We start from the raw sequence: 27,009 nt of genomic DNA, 5'->3' as shown, positions 1-27,009 counted from the left end.
AAGGGCTTGAGTTCAAAATATTGATAATAATATAAACGGAATCATCAAAAGTTACGATTGGCAATTCGTCAGCTGTGTGCTATCTTGTGACATAGACCATTTTGGTCGAAAATGAGTTAATGATGACGTTTTGCTATAATTAACAAACACTACACGATGCTTTAACCCGATTTTGGAAACTCGCTTCCGTTTCCCGGATATCGCAATGCACACTTGTGACATAGACCAATTTATGATCAAAATGATTGTGCACACTTGTGACACGTCATACATGTTGTTGGAAAATGTGGAAAATTTGTCTTGTTTTTCACAAATTTATGTTGATACACACTTTCTAAAAGCAATGCAATCTTTTGTTTTTGAAAATATACTGATTAAGTCGGTTAAACTATTGATTTATGTCTATTTTAGTTTGTATGGGAATTCTGTGCACACTTGTGACACGTAGTACAATTTTACTTTCGAAACACACTTGTGACACGTGCTTTTAAGATTTTTGATTACATAATTTACTGTATCTTTTAACTGGTGTAACCAAATTAGTTGAAACTTGGAGCGTTTGTTAAGCGATAGTATACGAACCGATTGCTTCAAAAAGTTTGGCTCTACCATTCATAGTTTTGAAAATATTTATCATCAAACTTTAAAAATCGATTTTCTCGAATAGTACTAAATGGTCGTTGTCACAAGATAGCACACAGCTGACGAATTGAAAACTTAGTGCTTTTTGGAAAAAATACATTTTTCCTGTTTCTTTTTATTTTTGTTGCTGTATTTCAGGAACCACAGGTCCAATCTTCAAAATATCATAGAACATTTAATATTTTGTTTTATTTGTGAAAACAGATTTTGAAACATGGGTAACAATGAGCAACAACAATATTAAAAAAAAAAAACAAAACAGTGCTAATTTTTCGCAAAAATCAAGCTATAGGAGGATTTACCACACAGTTTCTGTAAATTACTTCTTGATTTCAAATCCTATTTCTTGTGTTGAAATGTGTAAAAAAAAAGAGTGTACAAATTCAGATTTAGAATATTAGGATTCCATTTTTGTATGGACAGTTGTCAAATGTGAATGCCAAAAAAAGCTTTGGACGAACCAATGACGCATAATGGCTTCTATGATCATAGGGAAGGCTCCCACAAAGTTTATGACAAATCATCGATGGCCGATATGAAAAACTGCTCATTTAATTCATGTGTCTTTTATAAATTCCCGGAATTTAAAAGAAGTTAATATTTTAAAATTATTATTTAAAAAGTTTTTTTTTAAACAGTAATTAAGACAACATGTTGTTTAATGTTTAAAATTAAAAATCTTAAGAAAATCGCACACAGAAAAAAAATAATGGTAATATTCATCAGGAAATGGTGACAGATTTTGTGTAAAAAAAAAGATTAATTTTACCCCAGAAAATGATGAATTTTCATCAGTTTTTGATGAATATTCATCAGGTTCACATTTTACACATTTTTTATGTAATATTACTCAAAAAAAGAGGTAATATTCAACCTACCATATTTTCAACATTCCAAAATTCAACTTTTTTTTCTGTGTAGCCAATTGAAAAATATTGAAAAATATATAAAATTCCTATCAAAGTCCCCGCGTTTTATGTTATAAGTTTTCCATTTAAAAAGTGACATTTGTATGAAATGTTTTTAAGAGCGAGTTTTTCACCAATGTGTAACAGGTCGTATCGAGAAGCTCCGATTTGGATGAAACTTTCAGCGTTTGTTTGTCTATACATGAGATGAACTCATGCCAAATATGAGCCCTCTACGACAATTTACAACTCCAATGCTTCTAACTTACGTAGAAATGTCCGAGGATTCCGAATATGACAAAATTGAGACCAAAAAGTGCCGCTATGACGGCCTACAAGGCAAAAACTAACGTTGTAAAATGTTTGTTATAGAAAAATCGAAAAACTATGAGAAAAACTGTGATTGGCCAAAAAGTTAATACCGTAGGCTTATAGTCCATGAAATTACCTATCTTTTGACCTATGGGAGTATGGGTGTTGGAGGCTGTTGCAAAAAGATATTAAGGTTTTAAAAAAATCAATTTTCAACAGTAATTTGCAAAAGCTATGAGAAAAAGTCAAACCAATCCTGGATGTCTATGGCAAATTTTGAAGTGCTTCAAAAGAACTTTCGAATGCATCTTATAGAATTGGAATTGATGAAGTTTTACGGAAATGCGAGCAATTTTAAGATTTTTTATGTTTTTTCGACCTCAAACTTCAAAGCCCGTTTTACCCCACTTCCCTTTGTCGTAGAGGGCTCATATTTGGCATGAGTTCATCTCATGTATAGACAAACAAACGCTGAAAGTTTCATCCAAATCGGAGCACCTCGATACGACCTCTAGAACAAACCGAGCAATATTTACAAATAGGGGAGTGTGGGGTAATTTGGACACCCTAAGGAAATTGCTCTGTTACGGGCTGTATGGATATTATAAAGGAATGTGGATGACACCAGAGGATAATAGAGACCATATTTGATGGAAAAATGTCATTCATTTCGATAAATTTTGATGAAAAACCCATTTTTATCGCAAAAGTTAAAAGGTGTCCAAATTACCCCCACATTTTTGCGTGGGGGTAATATGAACACCTCTATGGGGTAATTTGGACATGCCTTGTGGGGTAATTTGGACATGTTTTGTGGGGTAATATCGACATACCTTGTGGGGTAATATGAACACCTTTTGTGGAGTAATTTGGACACATGTTGAAGAATAAGTTTAACATTTGATTTTTTGAGCATGTTTTTTATCTTTCAACCTGGTTTTGTAATTGCTTTATATTTTGAAGTGTTGCTCACAATATTTCATCAAAGGTTTAAATAATGATTTTGTGATAGAACTATAATTCAATAGGAAGATAACAAATAGTTCAGTGTAGTATACATAATTTAATCATTAATACTGAAATGATTTAAACATTGATTCTGGATCAGGCACACTATACTTGTTTTTAGTAATTAAGGTATCGTTTATGTTTATATAAATCAATATTTATATAAAATTTATTAGCCTGAAAATATATTTTTTTTAATTTTACATTCTGTAGCCCTTCAAATTTAAATATTATTGTAAACCAGCATAGAAATTAGAAATGTCAAAGAAATTAATTAAAAGCAATCAACATTAGAGTCTTGTTGAACGCCAAATGTACAGTAATCAGATTTTCATCAATTCGAATATTGGAATGAATTTATCTAAATTAAAAAATAAGGGTTTTGTGAAAGTTCTCATTGCTCACATTCATTTTTGATTGTTTTGACATATTAAATCCCTCTAAATTTATCTAAATCCCTTTAAAAACTCATCCAACCATGAAAGTTACTTTTTTGTTGCCTGACAGGTAGACTTTCAGGTATGTCCAAATTACCCCACAAGCCATGTCCAAATTACCCCCATAGCATATTCTATCATAAATTGCGATTTTTGATGATAAAAATGGATAAAAATGCACAATTTTTATACGTACATATCTCAGGCATCGTCCAAGCATCCTCCTTAAACAAAAAATGTCCACTTTTTTGCCATATAACTCCTGCAAAACCTTATTTCCTAACCTTCAAATATTAGAATTTAAGGCAATGCCAACCGGCCTTTGGAAACTTTTACATATTATACCAAAACTACTTAACCTATTCCAATTTTTTTGGTTTGTCCATACTCCTAGGCCATTACTAGTACTAGCCTTATCACTTAAATTGCCGTTTTCACTTTATATCCGAAGAAAACGTGATTTTTAAAGGGGTGTCCAAATTACCCCCACTGTCCATATTACCCCAAACTCCCCTACTGCCTCTTAACTAAATTATAACGAAGTAGTAACTCATTCGGCCGTCAATCATAATGCGAATTGTCAAGTTTTGGTTCAGATTGATTTTTTTCAGAACATTATGAGGGATGAAATAGTAAATGTTGGAAATATGTAACTTTTCAATCAACTTCACAAAATGAAAATCAAATTCAAAAGTTCAGTAAAAATTAAATAAATCAAGCACACACAGTTTGTTTCAATCGATACATAGATTATACCTTCAAAATTTCTGAAAAAAAATCAATCTCTCAAAACATTACCATAGTCTTTAAAATTTGAGCGTGATGCAATACAAATAAAAGGTTCTGTGCACATAGGAAATATGACCACAAACTTGTAACCATTACCAATAATTTCTTCTCTCAATGCACCCTCAAGAGATCCTGCCAGAAGTTCGTGATCCCTTTCCCTTTGATTAAATTTTGTTTTGCTACGCTCAAACGGGTACACACAACCCTTGGAAAATTGAAATCAGTCCCCCGTTATTTATTCATAAACGTTTCTTCCACCACTTTGTGACCTCACTTGTCGCGAGAAAATCTTATCACCAAGTTTCGCCGAAAGCCGTGCGGGAGAAATTCCGTACGCATGACCACGCCTAAAGATTCTCGCAAGTGTTTGAAGTGGACGACCCTCACAGCGAGTTTCCAGGGAAATCTTTGGCGAAACTCAAACACCAAACAGTGAACACAACACGCTGATCCCGGTTGAGGAAGAGGAAACGAACCTATTTTCGTCATATTAGTAGCTTGGGGTGCCGAAAACACGACGATGTCGAAAATACCTTCACTGTCCTTAATTTGCTGCAGCATGTTGCTTCACTCTTGGGGACTCGGCCTTGTTTGCAAAGGATTCGTTAAGATTGATCACTTGGCAAACGGTACGTAACCAGGCGAGGCCTGAGGGGTTCAATCCCAGGACGAAGTTGTTGTCAAACAAATTATCGACGGGAACTTTTCAATGGGGGCTATTAGTAGGGTGGGAGACGTCTCTCCTTTCCCGCATATCGCCGCCCAGCTGTCGCCGGCGTTGACGTCTTTGGCGTGGGAATTAGCATACGGTATGCGGAGTGGCGAAGACTGAGGCCTTTTTGGTGCCCGGGGAAGAATGGTGGTTAGGATTGGGCACGTGTTGCTTGTTTACCAGCATGATTCTAGGTGTGGGAGGTTGAGCTTTTGTTCGGGGGGACCAAAACATGCATATTTACAACTGGGGCCGTTTGATCCTTTTGCTTGTAAAGGGGATATTGGAACAATGTTGTACTAAGTAATGAATGTATTTGCCTTATTGCAGCATACCTTTAAGAAGTAACAACTCTCACAAACTGTCTCAATTCTCAACGGGAGTTTCCCTGGGTCCTTGCGGGAACAGGTAGTAGCTCAGAAGCGCCTTCAGCCGGCGCTTGACGGCCTGCAGCTCCTCGGAATCGTTCACGCTGATGGCCCTCGTATCGGAACCGAACATCTCGTTCGGGATCACATCGGACAACGCCTCCGTGTTCAGGTCGTTCAGGATGGCGACCCTTCGGATGGGATTCTCCGCTCCGTTGGTAAAGTGGATGAAGTTTACACGCGGGTTCAGCGCTCCAAAGCGGTTGTTGGACCGCTGGGTCGCGTAGTAGATCGACTCGAACGTGATCCATTCACCAAACACCTCCTGGCACAGATCCGTCCACATGTCCAGCCCGACGCGGTTGCCGAACGGCTGCAGGTCCGAATCGGTGGTCATGAACAGTCCCAGCTCGGTGCACTCCTGGTAGAACAGCTGACGGGCGCCCTTCTGGACCCACTCAGACTCCCAGTCGTCCTCGCGCAGCCAGTCGATGAACACTTCCGGATCCGCCTCGGCACAGTCATCATCGGCGTGCAGCTTGTTGTTGAACCAGTCGGCGAAGGCGTCCAGCGCGGTTGGCATGTCGACTCCGGTGATGTCGTTGCACACGTCGGCGAAGGCCGTCAAGCTAGGTAGGGGAAATTTTGGGGGTTACAGTTGTGTCTTTATGAGGTTATGGTGCGGTTCTTACTTTCCAGTTGACAGAGTGCTGAACTCAACCGAGCTCATCATGGTCAGGAAGAAGAACGACACTTCCAGACGATCTTCGGTGTCGATCTCGTCGCACAGGTCCAGTCTCTCGTACAGGATATCCTCCCGTCCGGCATCGATGAGGTTCTGCATCACGTTGAACGCCACGAAGATCTCGTTGTAGCACTCCTGGCTTCCGAAGTCGATCAGCGTTTGGCCCCAATCCTCAGCGAACTCCTGGAAGTCAACCAGGGCGTTGTGCACTCCACTGGAAGACCAAGCCGCATCCGACAGGTGTGGGTAACGCACTCGGAACCACGTGGCCAGAGATCCACCGTAGCCTACTCCGGACACCAGCACGTGGGCGTACTCGTTGCGCAGAACGTCACGCTTCAGGTAGGCGACAAACTCGGCCAGGTCAGCCAGGACCTGATCGGCGTTCAGGAAGCGCAGGTTCTCCGTGCTCACATCCCTGAAAGACCCAAGTTACGATAATATCCACACTCACTGATCAAATCCCAACCGTAACCTACTCAGTGATCCAGCTCTGTCCGAAGAATCGGGTCTCAAACGCATACACCGCTCCGTGCATCTCGCGGGCCATGTCGTAGATCAGCGACGATTCGTCGACCATGTACGGCTGGATGGGCATGTAGCCGCCGAGCCAGATCAGAATCGGTCCCCCCGGCTGGTACCAATCGGTGACGGCCAGGTAGCGCAGCGTCCACTCGTCCGTGTTCTGCGCGTTGAAGTGATCGATGCGGGTCGTGAAGAAGTTCTCGATCACGATGGCCGGATTGGGCGAGGTGGCGGTGGGCTTCGGTGCGTTCTGGACCAATCCCCGGGTGATCATGTGCTCCATGATCTTACGGCTGGTGGGCACGTTGCGGCTGGACGTAGCGGACCGCGGGACGCCGGCGAAGGCCGCTGCCACAAGCAGGGCCAGGGTGGCGACAAACAGTGGTCGCATGGTTTCTGGACGGGGAAGAGGGCGTTAGGTCTTGTCAAGTTTCAGCTTCAATGTCTTACCTGCTCTCTTTGACGATTCAACTAATCCAGATCTACTCCCAAGGAAGTCTTCAGCTATTCAGTCGACTTGTGCTAATCTACTTGGTATTTATACATTTCATAGCGCGCTGCTATCTTGTCCGATGAGCTGGTCAAATTTAAGTTTATGACCAGGCGTTTTATTGCAATTCGGAACATCCAACGGTTGATTAGTAGATCACGTTCAATACTACGCACCGCCGGTCTTATGACATGTCCGGTGGACTGATAACGTTGTCATCGTGGTGATAAATTTGGAAATCAACCCGGAGCAGCTGAATCGTGCATTACTTAATCCAGTGTTGTTTTTCAATTACACCGGACGTCAAAAAAGGCTGTTGAATGAAATCTTTAACGTTGTTTCTGAATAATTCATTCACTTTTCCAAAAACATCCTTCACTGATTCTCGATTAATCATTCTTTCCTTCCATAAAATATTCATAAATATCCATTCTGACCTACCGAAAGCCGACTTGCATATTGAAATAATCCCCTCAATTCTTGCGGAACGGCCAACCTTCGCCGATCATAATCGTCCATCAACCGTTACCATCCTCCAGCAAGCTTCGAAGCCAACAAAAAAAAAATCCGTCCCGTTGACGTACGACCCTGTTCCCTGACCAACCCGAACCCAAGTCGCCTCGCCAGATGCATCGGCTTGTCTTCGACAAGCAAGCAAAAAAACACAATATTTCCGGCCATAACCGGGGCCATAAAACCCGTCTTTATCGCACGCACCCACGCACGCACACATCCGGAGTGCCTGCGAAGGTTCGTCGTGAAGACACAGTGGGGTTTGAAGTGGACAAAATTTGGGCTACTTGAAGGAATGGAAGCAGGTCGTAAAAACTGGTCAAGTTATCGGATTAGATTAGGACATCTTTGGCTCGTATAAATATGAAGTAGATTAGCTTGTTGGGAGCTGAGTCAGTTACGGACGTCGTCGGAAGTTGGTTCGAAGTCGTTGAATCAGTTGAGAACAGGTAAGTGATCTGGACGCAACGTTTGAATATCTGAAGAAAATTAACACCTTCGTATTCAGAATCCCCCAAACAATGCGATCTCTTTTCGTCGTGGCCCTGCTGGTAGCCTCGGCCTTCGCCGCCGTCCCGCGGACCAATCAGTCAAAAGCCAACCTGCAAACTAGTCGTAGGCTGCTGGAGCAGCTGGTGACTCGTGGAATGCCCCAAACGCCGCGCAAACCCATATCAGATACCCCTTCCAAGCGCATCGTAGTCGAGAACTTTTTCACGACCCGCATCGATCACTTCGACCCGCAGAACACGGCCGAGTGGACGCTGCGCTATCTGGCCGTCACCGATTACTACCAACCCGGGGGACCCATCCTGATCTGGCTCGGTGGCAACGCACCCATCCAGCCGTACATGGTCGACGAATCGTCGCTGATCTACGACATGGCCCGCGAGATGCATGGAGCGGTGATTGCGTTCGAGTCGCGCTTCTACGGACAGAGCTGGGTGACGAACGATACAAGCACCGAGAACCTGCGCTTCCTGAACACCGACCAGATTCTGGCCGATCTCGCCGAGTTTGTCAACTACCTGAGGCGTGAAGTTACGCGTAACGAGTACGCCCACGTGCTGGTGTCCGGATTAGGTTACGGTGGATCGCTTGCCACGTGGTTCCGGGTGCGCTACCCGCACCTTGCGGACGCTGCCTGGTCCTCCGGTGGACTGCACAACGCGCTGATGGACTTCCAGGAGTTCGCCGAGGCTTGGGGCCAAACGCTGATCGACCACGGCAGCCAGGAGTGCTACAACGAGATCTTCGTAGCATTCCACGTGATGCAGAACCTGATCGATGCCGGACGGGAGGAGATTCTGCACGAAAGATTGAACCTATGTACCGAAATCGACACCGAAGATCGTCTGCAGGTGCAGTTCTTCTTCATCACCATGATGACTTCGATTGAGCTGTACACCCTGGGAACTCTTAAGTACGTTGCGTAACCCATACTCAAATCAGCAAACTAACCTTCCAAACCTTCCAGCTTAAATTCCTTCTCCGAGGTATGCAACGACCTGACCGGCGTCGACGCGCCAACCGCGCTAGACTCCTTCGCCGACTGGTTCAACAACCAGTTCCACGCCCAAGACGACTGTGCCGTCATCGACCCTGACACCTTCATCGACTGGCTGCGCGACGATGACTGGTACTCCCCGTTCGTCCAGATAGGCGCCCGCCAGATCTTCTACCAGGAGTGCACCGAGTTCGGGTGGTTCCTGACCACAGATTCTGACCTGCAGCCGTTCGGCAACCGCGTCACCGTTGACGCGTACTCGGAGCTGTGCACGCGCGTCTTCGGCGATTGGATCTCGTTCGAGTCGATCTACCGGGGAACGCAGCGGGCCAACAACCGGTTCGGAGCGTTGACCCCCAACGTGAACAACATTCACTTTACCAGCGGTGGTGAGGATCCGTTCCGAATGTTGAGCATCCGGAACGATTTGAACGCCCAGGCGTTGCACGATCTGATTCCGAACGAGCTGATCGGGTCCGATGTGTGGGCCATCTCGGATTTGGACTCGGAGGAGCTGGTGGCCGTCAAGCGACGGTTGAAGTCGGTGCTGGCCAACTATCTGTTCCCGCATGGGCCGAGGCAAACGCTGGTGGAGAATTAGATAACAAAATATAAGATATTGTTAAGACAATAAAATTTATTGAATTGTGATTGTGGATTGTACTGACTCCAATTTAACGAATATCTGTCAAAATTAATCACAAACTAAATATAAACAACTTGCAGAAGGGTCATTCCTTATAAACTCACGTGAAATTAGAAAAAAAAGGTGTCCTTGGCTAGAAGCTAGAAGTCAGAAGCCAGAATTCAGAAGACATAACCTAATAGCTAGAATCTAGACGCTAGAAGCCAGAAATCAGAAGTCAGAAGCAAGAAGCTAAAAGTAGGGCGTCCAATTTTCCCGGGTTTTGAATTTCCCGGGAAACGGGAAAAATATTTTTGAAATCCCGGGAAATCCCGGGATCCCGGGAAATTTTTGAAGCAGTCCTAAAATCTATGTTTTCATAATATTTGATATGTTTTCAAGCTCAATAATAATTATTGGTGACAATCTACACTTCAATCTAAACAAGGACGACAGACAAATAATATTTAAGAAAAATGTACAAATTTAAATTTTCAATGTCATTCAAATTAAATAGGTGTTTTATAAATAAATTTCTTCTATATATTTTAATATATGCCATAACTAGAAAAGCTAGAAAAATGTCTTTGAAAATATCTACAAAAACGAGAAGCGACAACAAAACAAGAGTTTTTTTTTTAAAAAAAAGGTCCTATAAGCTATTGTCCTTCATATGTTTATAGGACCTTTAAAAAACAGTCTATGCAAAATTTTAGATAACTTTTGAATGTCTTATTTTATGTAAAACATATTTTAACAATTCTCTTTAAGTTACTACCGCCAATTAGGGATAATCAGGACTACAGGCTGAAAAGGTACAGGATATTTCAGAGCAATACATTTGGAAATCGGTGTACTCATTGTTTTTCTCTGTTCCTGTTTTAACCGAAGTTATTCAAAACACGATGCATTTTTTTTTTCTTAAATAGCTGTCTTATTTCGTTACTTGCCCCAGAATCCGGAGTTTGATGAAAAAAAATTTAAGATGATATGTTTTTTCAATTTTAATATCATAATTTTTAAAGCGCCAGGCATTTTGCGGATCTATGAACTAAATTTTAAACAATTTTCCCTTATCAGTCAAATTAAAGCTGATATATGCCGAATAAAAATGTTAATGCTTTAAAATTCGTATCGATTACTATGTATTCTACTGTTCATCTATTTCTACAACAAAATTTGAATTTTCAGACCAAAATTTGATTTTTTTTCAATTTTGGGAATTCCCGGGACAAAATAAAAAAAATCCCGGGATTCGGGAATTCCCGGTTTTGGAAAAATCCCGGGATTTTTGTCCCGGGAATTCCCGGGATGGACGCACTAGCTAAAAGTCAGAAGCCAAATACCAAAAGCTAAAAGCCAGAAGCTAGAAGCTAGAAGCCAGAAGCCAGAAGCTAGAAGTCATCATGGCTGCAGCTTCCTGAGATATGCAAACTCCGACTCCAACTCCGGCTCCGGCTTCCAGCTCCAACCGACTCCGACTCCGACTCCTGCCTACCAACTCTAGCCGACTCTGACTCTAGCTTTTAACAAATTGTTGACTTCGGCTCCGACTCCGACTCCAACACAGTATTCTTATCTCAAAATGTGTATTATTAATAACATAACTCATAATAGCTTGAAAACCATGAACCGGGGTGACATTTATGTTCGCGGTGGCATTGATAGGTTGAACTTTTGTTTTACAAAATGAAAAATACAAATTAAATACAAACGTAATGGTATGAAATTATACTAAGCTTGGTGGACACGTATTCGGAGTACCTCAAGAAGTTATTTTCTACAAATTTTTGAATGCTTTAAACGTTAATTATCTAGAATTATGAATGCACTGACAAATATTTATTTAAACACTCTCAAAGTGGCATCACAGACAACAGACGTAGCAGCTAGAACAAAATAATTTGAAAATCGTGTGTAAAAACATAGCGGGTGATACACTAACGCCATCTCGTAGTCTATTGCCACTTGCAAGAATAAGCCTGAATGTAGACTGCAGTGCATCACAGCTTTTGCAGGAGCCGCATTTTGATTCTCTTTTTTTTTAAATAAGTTAGATTTTTTGGTCTGAAATTAACTAAAAATTATCTGAAACGACACTCAAAATAATAACTTTCGACACTTCAGAACCTGGGTTATGAATAGAGAGAATGCGTAACGTGATTTTCGAATGATCACACTTTGTTTACACCTACAAAGTAGGAGGATGTTCAAGCACAAGCATGACTTTTTTCTTAATAGAAAAAGAGTTGTTTTATAATCAGTAGTATGTGTTTTATTTTGTCTAGTTTTTGACATTTTTTGCTGGAAAATTGTCGCGTTTCGATCGGTTAGAAGACATTTTTCTTTTCTACGAGTGACGAAGAACTGCGGCGAGAGTGTAATTCTGCGATGTCGCAGATAAATTCCCTGGCTGATTTTGGAATCCTGCAGCTCTTCCTGATCCAACGAAAAAACACCGGTTATTCTAGCGAAGCTGATCCAACTAACAGAAAAGATTTTCACTAAACCAGGTTTTCAAACGTAATCAAACAATAGAGACAGCTTCTGGATGGATACAACCGCATCGACTCCATAAACAACTTCCATTCGTAATTATAAAAAAAAATACGATCTCGCCTCCAACTTTCTCAAGGTTTCTTGACTTCAACCCCAGGTTCTCAAAGGCCACAAATTTTTCATTTTTGAAAAAAAAAAACATTTTTAATGATCGATACTCTCTACTTTTGGCAAACAGTAAATTGGTTCCACTTTGACAGTTCAAAATTGAGGCCGTTTTGCGAACCACTATTCAGCACCCAGTTCAGAACTATTCAATTTTCTCGACAAAAAGAGGCATGAAACTTTTGTTGCGAATGAGAATACGGCCAACCACGTGCTTTTCAATGTTGTTGTTTACACTTGAGAGCAGCGCGGGAGAGTTGTCAAATCTCCTCTGCGATAACAGCGTCACGAACGTCTTGCCATTCTCGACAATTGTCCATACAAAAAAAACTTTTTTGTATGGATCGTGGACAATCGCCATACCCCGAAACGATTTAAGCTAAACTTCGGAAGATTGTAAAAAGGATGGTTTTTTGTAAGAAAACCCGTCATGCTATATATTGTTAGAAAGGCATTTGAAAGACCTTTCCAACGCGTTCAAAAGATTGAAGATCTGACAACCCCATCAAAAGTTATGAGCACTTAAGTGTTATTTATACACTTTTTTGAGGCCGGATCTCAAATATTCTGATGAAAAGTTGTCCGGATCTATTATGCGACCCATCGTTAGATAGGTAATCAAAAAACCTTTCCAACCATTCCAAAAGATTGAAGATCTGACAAACCTATCAAAAGTTATAAGTACTTTAGTGTTTTTACTACCTTTTTTTTGAGGCCGGATCTCGGATGTTTTGATAAAAATAAGTGTTATTAGTACACTTTTTTGAGGCTGTGCAGTGTAATCACTTTATGAATGCGAGGAAGGCACCAACCACCTAATGGTGTATTAAGTAACTTTTTTGAAATAAAAATCACAAAAACCTTCAGATTTGAACACATTTTCAGTAGATTTTGTTGTTTGAATAATAATTAATTTACCTCAAATTTACACTCATTTTATTGAAAGTTTATGTATCAAATGCACAAATATTTAATTGTTCAGTTTTTTTTTAAATAAAAAACTAAAAGAAACCTAGCTTTCATGATCGATTTAACATATGAAATCAATTTGCCGACATTCAGGCTGAAATTAAAAAAAAACACATCATCTACCAAAGTCACCCTGGTTTTGAAATAAACCAATTTCAACGTAATTATTTTTAAAAGCTCAACACTTTAAGATTTTTGCAGAGAAAATGTAAACATTTAGGTAATCAATATATTTAATTGCAACTATTGTAGATATGTTTTTTTCAGTTTCAAATATTTTCAACGCGACATTTTGATAATTTTGGTATTTACAATGAGCATGTTGAGTGCCAAGTAATAGTAATTTTACAAATGTTTTAAAAACGTTTTCGTTTTTCTAGTACTTGCAGTGAACCTTTATTTTTTACGATTTCCAAAAATATTGAATCTATTTTTTCATATAAATGTCTTTTTTATGCACCGCATAAATTTTTTCCTTTGAATAAAATGGGTAAAAAAATTTATATATTTTTTTTATTAAAATCTTTGAATTTTTGAAACAAGTTAAATTTTTTGTTGAAGACATTAATGTTTTAAAATAAATACAAATTTAAGATTTTTTTTAGGTTTTTTACAATATTTGTAACGGCTTAAGAGCGAGTCCACGAGCAAAGCATACCCATCTCGCATCGACCTCACCAATCTGCTTGAAATTTTCAGGGGTTGTTTGTACATATAAAACTAGCATCTGGGCAAAATATGAGCACCCTAGGTCAACGGGAAGTGGGGCAAATCGGGACACAAAGTTTGAAGGTTCAAAAACGTCAAAAATCTTAAAAAGGCTATAACTTAGGCAAAATTCAATTTAATTTCAAAATTCAAAATGCATCTTAAAGGGCTTAAAAAATGCAACAAAATGCAGGGTAGAGCATCTCAATTGGTTATTTCTAAAGGGAGTTATTGGCATTTTAGTGAAAAAATAGCATAATTTTCAAACTCAAATAAAAAAGTGTTCCATCCAGATATCAACTCGGTTCGACCTGCAGCTTGTAGGGGACATCTGGGACTACCATCTGAGACTGAGAACGCTTTGGGTAAGGCAGTTTAACATATTAAATAGACACTTTTACTTTTAGTGAATTTTTTTGTTGTAAATTTTTGCTCGGGGGACCCCTTAGATCCCATTTTTTGGTGATAATTTTATCATATTCGTGTTCCTGAGACAATTTCACAATAGAAACATGCATAAAAATGTTTATTTTTATCCATTTTAACCCTTTTAAAAATGAAAGTTAAAAAAAATCTTCAATTCACATTTATTGAAAATCAAGTTCGTTTCCAAGGATACTTTATGACACCAGAAAAAAAGCAGCTTCTCAATTTTTTTTAACTTTCATTTTTAAAAGGGTTAAAATAGATGAAAATAAACATTTTTATGCATGTTTCTATTGTGAAATTGTCTCAGAAACACGAATATGATAAAATTATCACCAAAAAATGGGATCTAAGGGGTCCCCCGAGCAAAAATTTACAACAACAAAATTCACTAAAAGTAAAAGTGTCTATTTAATATGTTAAACTGCCTTACCCAAAGCGTTCTCAGTCTCAGATGGTAGTCCCAGATGTCCCCTACAAGCTGCAGGTCGAACCGAGTTGATATCTGGATGGAACACTTTTTTATTTGAGTTTGAAAATTATGCTATTTTTTCACTAAAATGCCAATAACTCCCTTTAGAAATAACCAATTGAGATGCTCTACCCTGCATTTTGTTGCATTTTTCAAGCCCTTTCAGATGCATTTTGAATTTTGAAATTAAATTGAATTTTGCCTAAGTTATAGCCTTTTTAAGATTTTTAACGTTTTTGAACCTTCAAACTTTGTGTCCCGATTTGCCCCACTTCCTGTTGACCTAGAGTGCTCATATTTTGGCCAGATGCTAGTTTCATATGTACAAACAACCCCTGAAAATTTCAGGCAGATTGGTGAGGTCCAAACGACGTCCCATACAAAGGGGTATGCCCTGTTCGTGGACTAAAAGTTATGGGTCATTCCAGGTCAACTGAGAACACTTTTGGACTCGACCTTCACCGATTTGGACCAAATTGGAGGGAACGTTCATCTAATGATAGTTAACAGAAATCCCAAGTTAGGTGCTGATTGGACCATCCCTCTATTTTTGAGAGCGGTCGTGGCTGAATGGTTACGATGTTCGCTTTATAAGCGAATGGTTCTGGGTTCGATACCCATCTGCTCCCAACGAGAAAGTTCTGGACTCATTGAATTTGGAATTAATGAAAAAACTTCAAGCTCACGGCGGGGTTCGATCCCCTGTCCTTAGGATTGGCAAGCAAAATGCTTTCCACTTTACCGTGGAGCATTAGTAGCTTTAGTAGGACTTAGACTGAGTTAGTTGAATCCAAGAAACGGACGAGAATAAAGTTGAATGCAAGTTGAATATCAGAACATACAAGAATGCATTGCATAGCATGCATGCAGGCGCATTTGAAATGAACCTACATTACCTCGCTATAAATAGCCTGGGCGACTGCTAGAATTCATCCAATAAGAGATGAGAAGAATTGAAAGCATTCCCATTAGAAATGAGAACACACGAAGAATTCGAACAACAATGCCAACGGTCGTTACCACTCGCCTAGGGTGGCTCCTCAGACCATTCACCTTCCCAAAAAAACCGTCCAACTCCAAGCGAAACTTACTTGAGGATACCGTGGAGATTTTCCCTTAACACTCTTAAAAAAGTGGAGCATCAACACTTCCCGTCTTCCAATTCCCTTTCCTTGTCCCTGGTGCGCGGTGGAGATGGGAGCGGCCGGCAATGGACGGCTGCCATGGTGGTGAGAATCTGGTTCAGGTGGAATTGGTTCTATTCCCAATTATCGATTCCTAGGCAACTTGGGCTTAGACAATCATCACATCACATGGCGAAAATCCAGTCTGCAATCCGCTAAAATCACCGTCTCCTAGCGAAGCGAAGCGAAGCGATTGGACCATCCCTCTATTTTTGGCACCGCCCTCCTTTTTGACGATTTTCTAAAAAACTTTTTTTTTCTTTTAATAATAACATTGCAATTTGAGCAAAAAACTTTCTACAGCTTGCATTTTATAGAAAATTGTGCAAGGCATTCGATTAAAATAAAAAAATACCCTTAAATGCCCAGTGATATTATTTTTAACGTTTTAAGTATTAAAATTCAGTTTGACCAATCTATATATATAAAATATTTCGATGGTTTTGTTCGAACGCGAATCAGTTCAATACGGATTGTCGGATCGAGGTGCTTTTTGTTGCGTTGGGTTCGTATAAGCCCAAGGAAGGTTCTTACGCCAAAAAGTAACAACTTTGGCCTCTCTGGGACCGATTCCGGAGCATCTGCAGATTGTATGGGAAAAGTGGCGTAAAATCAAATTTTGATCACAGGAGGCTGAATAAGCAAACAAGCTAAAAACGTCAAGAAACCAAAAAGGGCAGGACGAAGTTTGCCGGGAAAAGCTTGTTCCTTATATTTTTATTTGTTTTATTTTAGCACCATCGTGTTCCCCCAACAATTTTACAATATAATCAATGTAGACCTCAAGCTAAAATGAACTTTTGGCGAGATACAGCGATTTTACTGAAAAAAGTTTGATTTTCAGTAAAATCGCTGTATCTCGACAATAGTTAATTTTAGTTTGAGGTCTATATTGATTATTATGTAAAATTATCCGGGGACCACGATGGTTATAAAATAAAACAAATAAAAATATAAGGAATTGGTCAAAACTGAATTTTAAAACTTAAAACGTGAAAATATAATATTAGTGGGCATTTGAGGGTTAAATTTTTATTTTTAGCAAATTCCTTGGATAATTTTCTATAAAATGCAACCTGTAGAATGTTTTTTGCTCAAATAGTTGCAAAGTTATGATTAAAAGAAAAAAAAGTTTTTTTTTAGAAAATCGTCAAAAAAGAGGGCGGTGCCAAAAATAGAGGGATGGTCCAATCAGCACCAAACTTGGGATTTTCGTTAACTATCGATAGATGAACGTTTTCTCCAAGTTTGGTCCAAATCGGTGAAGGTCGAGTCCAAAAGTGTACTCAGTTGACCTGGAATGACCCATATTCCATTTTGTATTGCTTTTCAAACTTCTGGAATAAAAAAATAATTGTTTTTTCAATGTTCATTTTTCTCAAATGTTCAGAACAAGAACAATTTAAAGAATAAAAAAACTCTTCATTCTTTTAGAATTTTTCGGAATTATTAAGATTTTAAGAATTTGAATAATTAATAATTTTCAAAAAAAAAATAAAATTTCAAATATTTCACAGATTTGAAAAAGCAGGGGGCAAAAAAAATCACTAAACTTCAAAGTTTCATTGGAAATTTTATTAAAATCAGCTGAAATCAATTTAAAGTGTATTCCCTTGCGTTAAGAATCATTTTTAGCATGTTTGGCTTAATATAAAAATCCTGTGTAATTTTGAAAATTATCGATGTTCACTAACGCAAAAAGATTGTTTTCGCTAATTTTTTTGTTTTCGTCAAATCTTACATTTTTTGAAAACTAACGATTGCAAAACAACTGAACTAGTGTAGAATGCATTTTAAAACGTTTTTCCCATGCAAATGTTGAGACTATGGCTTGCTATTTCAATATTTATATTTTTTATTTTTTTAGTTTTTTCCTACTCCGAGACATTTTCGACTCCGGCTCCGACTGCGACTCCAGCTTATAAAATTTAGCCGACTCCGACTCCTACTCCGCCTCCAGCTATTCGAGTTTTGACGTTTCCGACTCCAGGTCCCCAAAAAGACAAGACTCCATCGACTCCGGCTTCGACTCCAATTCCACAGCCCTGGAAGTCAAAAGCCAGAAGCCAGAAGCTAAAAGCCAAAAGTTAGAAGCTAGAAGATAGAAAAATAATCTGAGGTGACATTTACAAACTTATCAACACAGCCAAAATTTACGAAAAAATCGCAAATGCCCACCGTACATTTTTTCCATGTTCTCATACGAACGCAAAAAGCCCCTCAAAATCCCAGACAATCGTTTCGTTTCGGTCCTTTGCATCGGAGAGGGGCCTCACATAAAATCTCATCAAAACTCGGTCCGCTGAGAGAAAAAAAAAAAAACATCACGCCCTCCGGACAACCCTTGGCCGGCTTAGCCGACACGTGGTCCGATCAACCGATGATGACTTCGCCCTGCTCTTGACTTTGCTAGACCCGGAGGTGGTCAATGTCGAAACAAAGCTTTGATCCTTGAGCAGGTCGCTTTTTTGAGGAGCCCCCCCGAAAAACGCAAACATCGGTCGAGTGGCCAATTTCCGGTGCAATCAAGCGCAAGCTTGCCGATATGTGTGGGTACAAAGCCTCGGATTGTTCGACGAGCTTGTTTAGATGCGTTACTGTTTTTTTGTTGGGTCTGTTTGTGTGTGTGTACGGCTCAAGTTTGGTTCGATGGTTCTTTCTTTCCGGATGATTTGAAGGGAGGCTGTTTTTGTTTGGACAAGATCAGATAGAAGATGGATTTTGAAACTTTTTTTGCTGCGTTTGTTTGAACTAGAAAACCAATTTCGACAGTATGCCATTGTTGCCCAGTTGTAGACTTCATCTTTGTTCTGATCGTTCTCAGAAGGATTGTGAAAGCATTCTTCTCTTTTTCAATAGAAATAACCTTTTTCACATATTTTTTTATTGTCTTCATTGATTAATACATTTTTTTTCTCTTTTTTCAGAGTTCAACATATCGGCGATACTTCAACTTGATAAGAATTAATTGTCAGTAAGTAATGTAAAAGAATAAGATGCCTTTTTTGGTTCTATAAAACTTCAACAAAATATTCAAAAATTAATCTTAAAATAAACGTTTTCGAATTAAAGTTATCTCTTCAACTCCAATTTAAAGTACAACCAACTGCATCAACCAGAGAAACAAATGAAACTTAATCCTTCCGTACTGCTCCACAAGACTCTTTCATCTCAAGACAAGTCCCAGAAACCGTTTCCTCCTTGCTCATAACTTCCTCCAAGCAGTCTCAACCTTGGCTCATTAGCTCCCACGATGGCTCTGCTGGGTGTGTAATTGGAGCTTAGTGAACCTTAACCCACATTAAGGGGGTAACGAATCCGTCAGTTTCCAGCTGGAAGAACCCCAAAATAGAACCCCGAGGGGCAAGACACTCTTGTACCGACTTATTTTGTTGTGTTATTTGGGTTAAGGCCCACGGTTTAATCCGAGTCATGGCCAAGGGACAATCCGGCTGCTGCTGCTTCGTAAAATGTCATTTTCATGTCTTTCTGTGAAGACTACACCACCAAAGGAGAAGGACGAATTCCCTTAGGCCCCGTCTGTCTATTTGCCATCCTCCTCTTCAAGTGTGTGGGTGTACGTATGTGAGTAGCCGGCCGGGTCATGCTTTGGACATTTTTATGACTATTTGCATTTCGTATACATAGGGTGCTTTCTTCTGGGATTTTTTCATGCACTTGAGGCTGAGCCCCCCACTTTCGTGACGTAAAATCCAGATTTCAAAGTTTTTGTTTGTGCCGGATTTTGGGCTTTACCAACCGGCAAGGCAAGGCCCTGGGGCAGGACACTAACAGTCTCGTACAGAAGCATATTTACAACGGGGAGACTGGCTCCGGCTACTCGAGGGAGTTGAGAAAATTTTCGAAGGTACGGAAGTTATGCCATACTCTTTGATTATGCTGGGAGTTGAGGTGAAATTGGGAAGAATATGGACTTTTCGCATTTCAAGGTTAGTAAAGCGAGTTTAAGCCGGAAAAATTGGGTAAATTTCAGATGTATTACAAACCGGGTGTTAATATTATTTTTTTTTTTTCTTCCAGTTTAAGATTCAAGCTGCAATTTTCAATCATCACTTTTGCTTATTTGGGACTTTTTTCGACTAATTCGAATTGTATATTTCATATTTTTACTTGATATAAATTGTAAGCCTTTTGAATGTTATACATTGATGTTCAGAAAAATAAGACAATAAGAAATCGTCTAAAACAATAAGGATACTTTCAAAAACGCTGCCCATGTCAGTAAAATTATTAGTTTATGCAACCAGTTTCAAAATTATGACTTTTTCAGCACTAGGTACATTCTTTTTTTTGCGATTTGAAAAAAAAACTTTCAAAAGTTTGTTTGGTCAACTCAAAAACCGTATCGTAAAGTTTGTAATTTCAATACAAGTGCTGAAAAGTTGAACTTTCCATCACTAAAAGTGAACTTTTCAGCACTGTTTTTTTTAATGATGATGGGAAGGTAATTTTATCAATATTGATTGACAGGAAAAGGCTTGTAAATGTCTCATGTAATTCAAAACGCCAATCAGAGATAGAATTATTTTCAAATTTCATTTTTCGTTCGGCCGTTGCAAATATTTTTCAATATTGATGTCAACTGAAAACAATCTGAAATGCTTTTTTCGGCATTGATAATCATTTCTAGCATGTTTGGGCGCATTTACAAATATATTGAATTTTTATGAAATTCCAATGCACAGCAAAAAAAAAGTTGAATTTTGGATTGTCGAAAATTTGGTATTTTCTGAAATAATGTTACACTTTTTTGTTGACACAAAATTTGTCACCATTTTCTGATGAATATTATTATCATTTTTTTTCTGTGTGTTCAGCACCGCAAAAAAAGATTCCTAGAAAAAAAATGTGATATTTTGGAAACTTATAAATGCAAAACAACTGGACAGGTGTATAATGCATTTCAAAACACTTTTTTCATTTAAATGTTGAAATCGTGTTTTGTTATTTCAAATTATTAACTTTTTTTATTTTAAGAAAATCCCGAAATATCCCTGAAAAGTTAGAGTTTCAAAATCAACCTACACAGAAAAAAAAGTTGAATTTTGGAGTGTTGAAAATTTGGTAGGTTGAATATTACCTCTTTTTTTGAGTAATATTACATAAAAAATGTATAAAAATGTGAACCTGATGAATATTCATCAAAAACTGATGAATTTTCATCATTTTCTGGGGTAAAATTAATCATTTTTTTTTTGCCACAAAATCTGTCACCATTTCCTGATGAATATTACCATCATTTTTTTTTCTGTGTAATAGTTAACCTCCCTAATGTTAAACCCCTTTCTCATTTGCAATAACTCTTCTCAAGACACCAAAGCTCCAAAAATTCTCAATTTTTCGGAAAATCCATTTCCGATATGGACCACTGTGGCACTAGTCCAATGTGCAATGTCTCTTAGGCAGGTTTATTAGAAATTTTCTCAATTTTTCGACAAAAATATGTTTCAGGAATGGACAACCATAGATACTATTGAAAATAAATCGAAAAATTTGAGTTTTTGGTTGAAATTAAACGGGCTATATTTTAAAAACGATGATGCACTTTATCAACAAATCTGTAGAGTTATTTTCTATTGCAAATTTGATTTCACATTAAAACAGAAGCCAACAAAAAAGTGCCATTTTTATTTTTCTTAAAAAAACACTATTTTCAAAAACTCAGGGTCGACATTATTGTTCATACTTTTCTTAAGCTCAAAAATTGCGATTTTTTGACCTCTAGAACATAACAAAAAAAAATAAGAAATGTATAGATTTTGGGAAATTTAATTTTTGCGACAAAAAGTATATTAAAAATCATAATTTTTTTTCTTGTTACATTTTTTTTTCTGAATAGTCCTCATTAATACCTACAACTTTGCCGAAAACACCATGGGTAATTCTCCGCCAACTCACACAGCAGTTGCCCCGACCCCTCTTCGATTTGCGTGAAACTTTGTCCTAAGGGGTAACTTTTGTCCCTGATCACGAATCTGAGGTCCGTTTTTTGATATCTCGTGACGGAGGGGCGGTACGACCCCTTCCATTTTTGAACATGCGAAAAAAGAGGTTTTTTCAATAATTTGCAGCCTGAAATGATAATGAGATAGAAATTTGATGTCAAAGGGACTTTTATGTAAAATGAGACGCCCAATTAATGGCGTACTCAGAATTCTGAAAAAAACGTATTTTTCATCAAAAAAAAAACACTAAAAAAGTTTTAAAAATTCTCCAATTTTCCGTTACTTGACTGTAAAAATTTTTGGAACATGTCATTTTATGGGAAATTTAATGTACCCAGAAGGGTCATTTTTTCATTTAGAACAAAATTTTTCATTTTAAAATTTCGTGTTTTTTCTAAGTTTGCAGAGTTATTTTTTAGAGTGTAACAATGTTCTACAAAGTTGTAGAGCAGACAATTACAAAAAAAAATGATAAATAAACATAAGGGGTTTGCTTATAAACTTCACGAGTTATCGCGATTTTACGAAAAAAAGTTTTGGGTCAATGTAAGATTCGAAAAGTAAATTAAATTTCCCATAAAATGACATGCTCCAATATTTTTTAAAGTCGAGTAACGGAAAATGGCAGAGTTTTTTAAACTTTTTTTGTGTTTTTTTCGATGAAAAATACGTTTTTTCGGGATTCTGAGTACGCCATCAAATCGGGTGTCTAATTTTACATAAAAGTCCCTTTGACACCAAATTTCTATCTCATTATCATTTCAGGCTGCAAATTATTGAAAAACACCTCTTTTTTCGCATGCTCAAAAATTGAAGAGGTCGTACCGCCCCTCCGTCACGAGATATCAAAAAACGGACCTCGGATTCGTGATAAGGGACAAAAGTTACCCCTTAGGACAATGTTTCACGCAAATCGAAGAGGGCTCGGGGCAACTTTTCCCGATTTCGTGTGAGTTGGTAGAGAATTACCCATTTTTTACCGCTAAAGCAGCAATAATCTATCAACTTCATATAAATTTAGGAGATTTCAATAGTTTTATTTTTATTTTAATCTATTTATTTTTAACGCAACTCAGGCTAGATGCAACCACTGATACAGTTGACATTCTGGAGAATGTTACAAGTTTCAAGAAAATGCATGCAAAATATGTCTTTTCTAACAATTTTTCATCAGAATTTTAAAATAAAAATTGTTTGTTGTGCTTCGAATCCCGGACACTGATAAAAGCTGATTCGAAATCCGGACACTTTTGCTTCGAATTCCGGACACTCGATTTTACTTATGAATCGCACAAATTTGGACTGAAATGATAGTGAATGGCATTCTTTAGGTCTCAAATAAGCTGTTAACATCAAAACAATCGATAGTTTATATAAAAATTTGTTAGAATTTAGGGAAATCGAAACCATAAATTTCTGCTTTGCCTTTTTTTTTTTTTTTTTTTTCTCATAACTTATTTTTATTAGGTCCTTTTAGGTGCTGCGACCAGGTTAGGACCGAAGAACGATAATACAAAAAATAATAAAAAGAAGATGATCATTTTCCCGCGCCATGTGTCAACAAGTGTGCGACCACATCAATCTGTTCCTCGGGTGTCTTGCACTGCCTCAAGCGAACTCTATATTCTCGATAAATGGCCCACAGCTCGGACTCGCTGTACAGCTTCCGTTCGCCTGGTTGTTCCTTCGGGGTTGCACCGGCGCCGGCGCCAGTATTTTCTCGACTTCTTCCTGCGGGATGAGGATGCTTTTCTTCCGTCCCGACGGACGGCACCGCTCCAGGTAGCGGAGGAAAATCCGCCGCGGTGAACGCGTCTACAGCCGGAGACTGTTTGTCCTTCTTCCATGCTGGCGGCTTCGGCTTGGACGCCTGCTGCCTCGACTGGATGAACTGCGCACGTTTGGGACAGCTGCGGTCCAGACCCTCGTGAGATCCAGAGCAGTTGACACACTTCTTGGCTTCCGTTTCTTCTGCTTTGCACTTTTCCGTGCTGTGGGCACCCCCACAGCTGCTGCACCTGGGCTTGAGATGGCAGTTACTGGTTCCGTGACCGAACTGCAAGCAGTTCTTGCACTGGGTCACGTGCGGTTCTTTGTTCCGGTAGGCCACCCACCGGACGACGACTGATCCCACTTTCTTTACCTTGCTACTCAACTCCTTGAGACTGGTGTGCCCCTTGGGGAAGAGTACAACGAAAGGTGTCTCATCGATGGCGGGAAGCTGCTGCTTCCGCTTGATGGCGTGAACTTCCAAGGCGTCCAGCTGATGTTCCGACTTGAGCAGCTCCTTGATGTATTCCGGTTCCAGGTTCGGAAGACCTCTCATCACTACCCGGTGCGGTCTATCACCGCGCCTTCCGTAGGTGTAGAACTCCACCTTGTTCTTCTTCAGGTGGGCTTGCACCGTGTCGAAGTCGTCCCTCTTGAAGCACGTAATTTTGGTGCCGTACCGCGTCAGTTTGTGTTCCGGCTGGACATTACATGTCGACATCACCTTCGCAAGGCGGGCGAAGCTTGTATTTTTCACCACCAGCGGCGGCTGCTTCTTTTCCCCGGCCGACTTGCCGGATTCTGGTACCACGGGGGTGGATTTTCCTGCGGCTGGGTTCGCATTGTTGTTGTTGTTGTTCTCCTCCGCTAGCGGGCTGAACTTGTTGTTGCTGAGCAGTTTTTTCACCTCCTGGCCATCGGCGACGGTGATCTCCTCCATAGCCTTCCTGCGCCGAACCTTGATAACGGGACGAAATTCGCCACCGTCCTCTCCTCCTCCTTCGGAGTCTTCCATCTCCATGCTCGTTTCCGCCTGCGTTTTGGGTTGGAACCCGTCCGGCTTCTCCCACACACTTTTCTTCAAGGCCGCGTTCCAGTAGAACGGCCTTCCATCCTCAGTCCTGTGCTCCGTCCACACACTCTCCGCCGTCGCGGCCGCCGCCATGGCCGTCGGCGAAAGTTAAAAAAAAAACACCGTCAAAAACGCGCTAAGCTCTAATCAAAGGACACACGTCTGCTCTGGGCGAGCTGTCAAACTGGAATGTGTCTGCTTTGCCTTCTCGGTACTTCGAACGCCTATGAAATATTTCAAGTGAAATGTTTCGCATTTTTGGTAAACTTATAATTTTATTGTATTTAATTGTTTTGGCCTTAACTAAAGCGTTCAAACAAACTTTAAATGAAAGTTGATGTTGGAATTCATCAAATAACACAGTTTTGACATTCATAATGCGAACTTATATCCAAATAATTGATAAATCAAGATAAAGTGTCCGGGTTTCGAAGCGTCCGGGAATTCGAATCATGACGTTAGTTTATTTCATTTCGGTGCACATTTTTTTCTCAGCTGCATGCGTTGAACTGCATATTTATTACTAAATTAATTTCTTGTTAAAAAGCACATGATATATTACATATTCACATTCACGTATTATTCACATGAGTTTTTTTCTCATGGTAAAAAGTTACAAAATTATTCTTTGAATTTAATTTTTGACTGAAACAATGTTATTTCCATTAACCTTTTTCCTGATTTTCTTTTTTTATTTTTTTATTTAAAACAGTTGGTTTTGATTTTTAATGCTACTTCTATTTTAAATATAAGTGCAACAAGGTCCACTTTTTTTCAAGGGAGTCAATGAAAGCAATCTATTAAAGTTTAACATGTCTAACGCTAACTAGAAAGCTAGTGAAGCTCACCGGAAGCAAAGTAACCTCACCAACGCGAAAGCACCCATCTATCGCAGGAAATTTGCACACCAATCGAAGTCAAATTTGCCAATCAATCAAATTTATTTCCACCCTTTTCTTGGCACTAACCACACCCTAAATTTACGGGCGGCCACACTCCTGGCCCTGGGTGCAAGCAAAAATGGTGCTGTCAAGTGATGAAAGCTTCATTTTCCTCCCTCTGCCCCTTTACAAAGCTACCGAAAGCTCTTTTGCTCGCTCGTTCTTTTTCGCCCTCTTCCAGCTGATGAAAGCTGCTTTCAATTTTTGAAGTCTTGCACGAGAGAGCGCTTTTTCCTCGCGCGTCAAGACATGGACAATGTATTAAAAATGAAATTGGCTACGACAGGGGGGCTTTGAAAGAAAACGGAAAATTCACGTAAGCTTCCGAAACAGACCGTTTCGAAATGGAACATACCTTAGCTGAAACGTGCGTGTTAGCATGATCTAGTTGGAGGTGAGAGTAACACTTCAAATGGGCTTATTTATTGATAAAAAGTACTTTTGCGCCCCTTTTCAAAACTAAGCTTGAATTGTTTACCGAAAATATTCGTTATGCCTCGTCAAAAGCTGAATAAATACATTTTTGTTCACTCCGAAGCAACACAACACATATTTGCATGTTTTTACGTTTCGGTATGTTTAATCTGTATCAAATGGATTTCTGGAAACGTTCATTGTCGGTGCTTATGACAAAGACAACAAATAAAAAATCACCGTTGTTGTTGTTTGGGAAAACGAGATCGGTTTAGTGACAGAACGATTTCGGTTCGCTGGAAAATTTGATGGAAAATGATTGATTCCACGGAGCGCGTGATTGATGTGCTGTGAGGGCCATCATGGTATTAGCATTTGTTTAATAAATATCCGTTGAAATGGAAATGTTTACCTGAACAAGTCAATGATTCGTTGGAAAATATTTCAATTATAAATTGTTTGCTTGAAATCAAAATTGAGTGGTTTTTTTCAATCGAAACTGTTCTGTGAAGTCAGGTGCCATTTTGCTGAATGCAAACATGAATATCAAATCAAATCAAATTCAATATTTGTTTGATATAATAATGCCTTTGCATGCAGATTTGTCTCCCTTAACAATGAAGGGAAATCAAGAAGGGAAAATATATTAATTTGAATTTTAATACGCAGAAACAAAAACAAAAACAAAAACAAAAACAAAAACAAAAACAAAAACAAAAACAAAAACAAAAACAAAAACAAAAACAAAAACAAAAACAAAAACAAAAACAAAAACAAAAACAAAAACAAAAACAAAAACAAAAACAAAAACAAAAACAAAAACAAAAACAAAAACAAAAACA

The 27,009-nt window shown here is 39.0% G+C and overlaps 3 protein-coding genes across 5 annotated transcripts in view; 2 read left to right on the top strand and 1 right to left on the bottom strand.

Annotated features, from left to right (window-relative positions):
• The window catches only part of LOC120418428 (low-density lipoprotein receptor-related protein 12-like), a 180,344-nt gene that overhangs the window by 108,418 nt on the left and 44,917 nt on the right, over nucleotides 1-27,009 (top strand). The gene's annotated exons all lie outside the window — the stretch shown is intronic.
• On the bottom strand, nucleotides 5,109-7,055 carry LOC120418421 (putative serine protease K12H4.7). Its single transcript, XM_039580798.2, has 4 exons — nucleotides 6,897-7,055; nucleotides 6,401-6,842; nucleotides 5,869-6,339; nucleotides 5,109-5,805 (listed from the first exon to the last, which is right to left on the bottom strand). The coding sequence occupies exons 2-4, from the start codon at nucleotides 6,835-6,837 to the stop codon at nucleotides 5,175-5,177; spliced, it is 1,539 nt and encodes a 512-aa protein (XP_039436732.1). The 5' UTR covers nucleotides 6,838-6,842; nucleotides 6,897-7,055; the 3' UTR covers nucleotides 5,109-5,174.
• LOC120418424 (putative serine protease K12H4.7) lies at nucleotides 7,956-9,607 on the top strand. The gene is made up of 2 exons (XM_039580802.2): nucleotides 7,956-8,872; nucleotides 8,927-9,607. The coding sequence occupies exons 1-2, from the start codon at nucleotides 7,971-7,973 to the stop codon at nucleotides 9,555-9,557; spliced, it is 1,533 nt and encodes a 510-aa protein (XP_039436736.1). The 5' UTR covers nucleotides 7,956-7,970; the 3' UTR covers nucleotides 9,558-9,607.

The sequence above is a fragment of the Culex pipiens genome, chromosome 2 (genome assembly GCF_016801865.2).
Source record: "Culex pipiens pallens isolate TS chromosome 2, TS_CPP_V2, whole genome shotgun sequence".
NCBI classification, from domain to species: Eukaryota; Metazoa; Arthropoda; class Insecta; order Diptera; family Culicidae; genus Culex; species Culex pipiens.
This window is presented reverse-complemented; position numbering and strand designations above follow the sequence as displayed.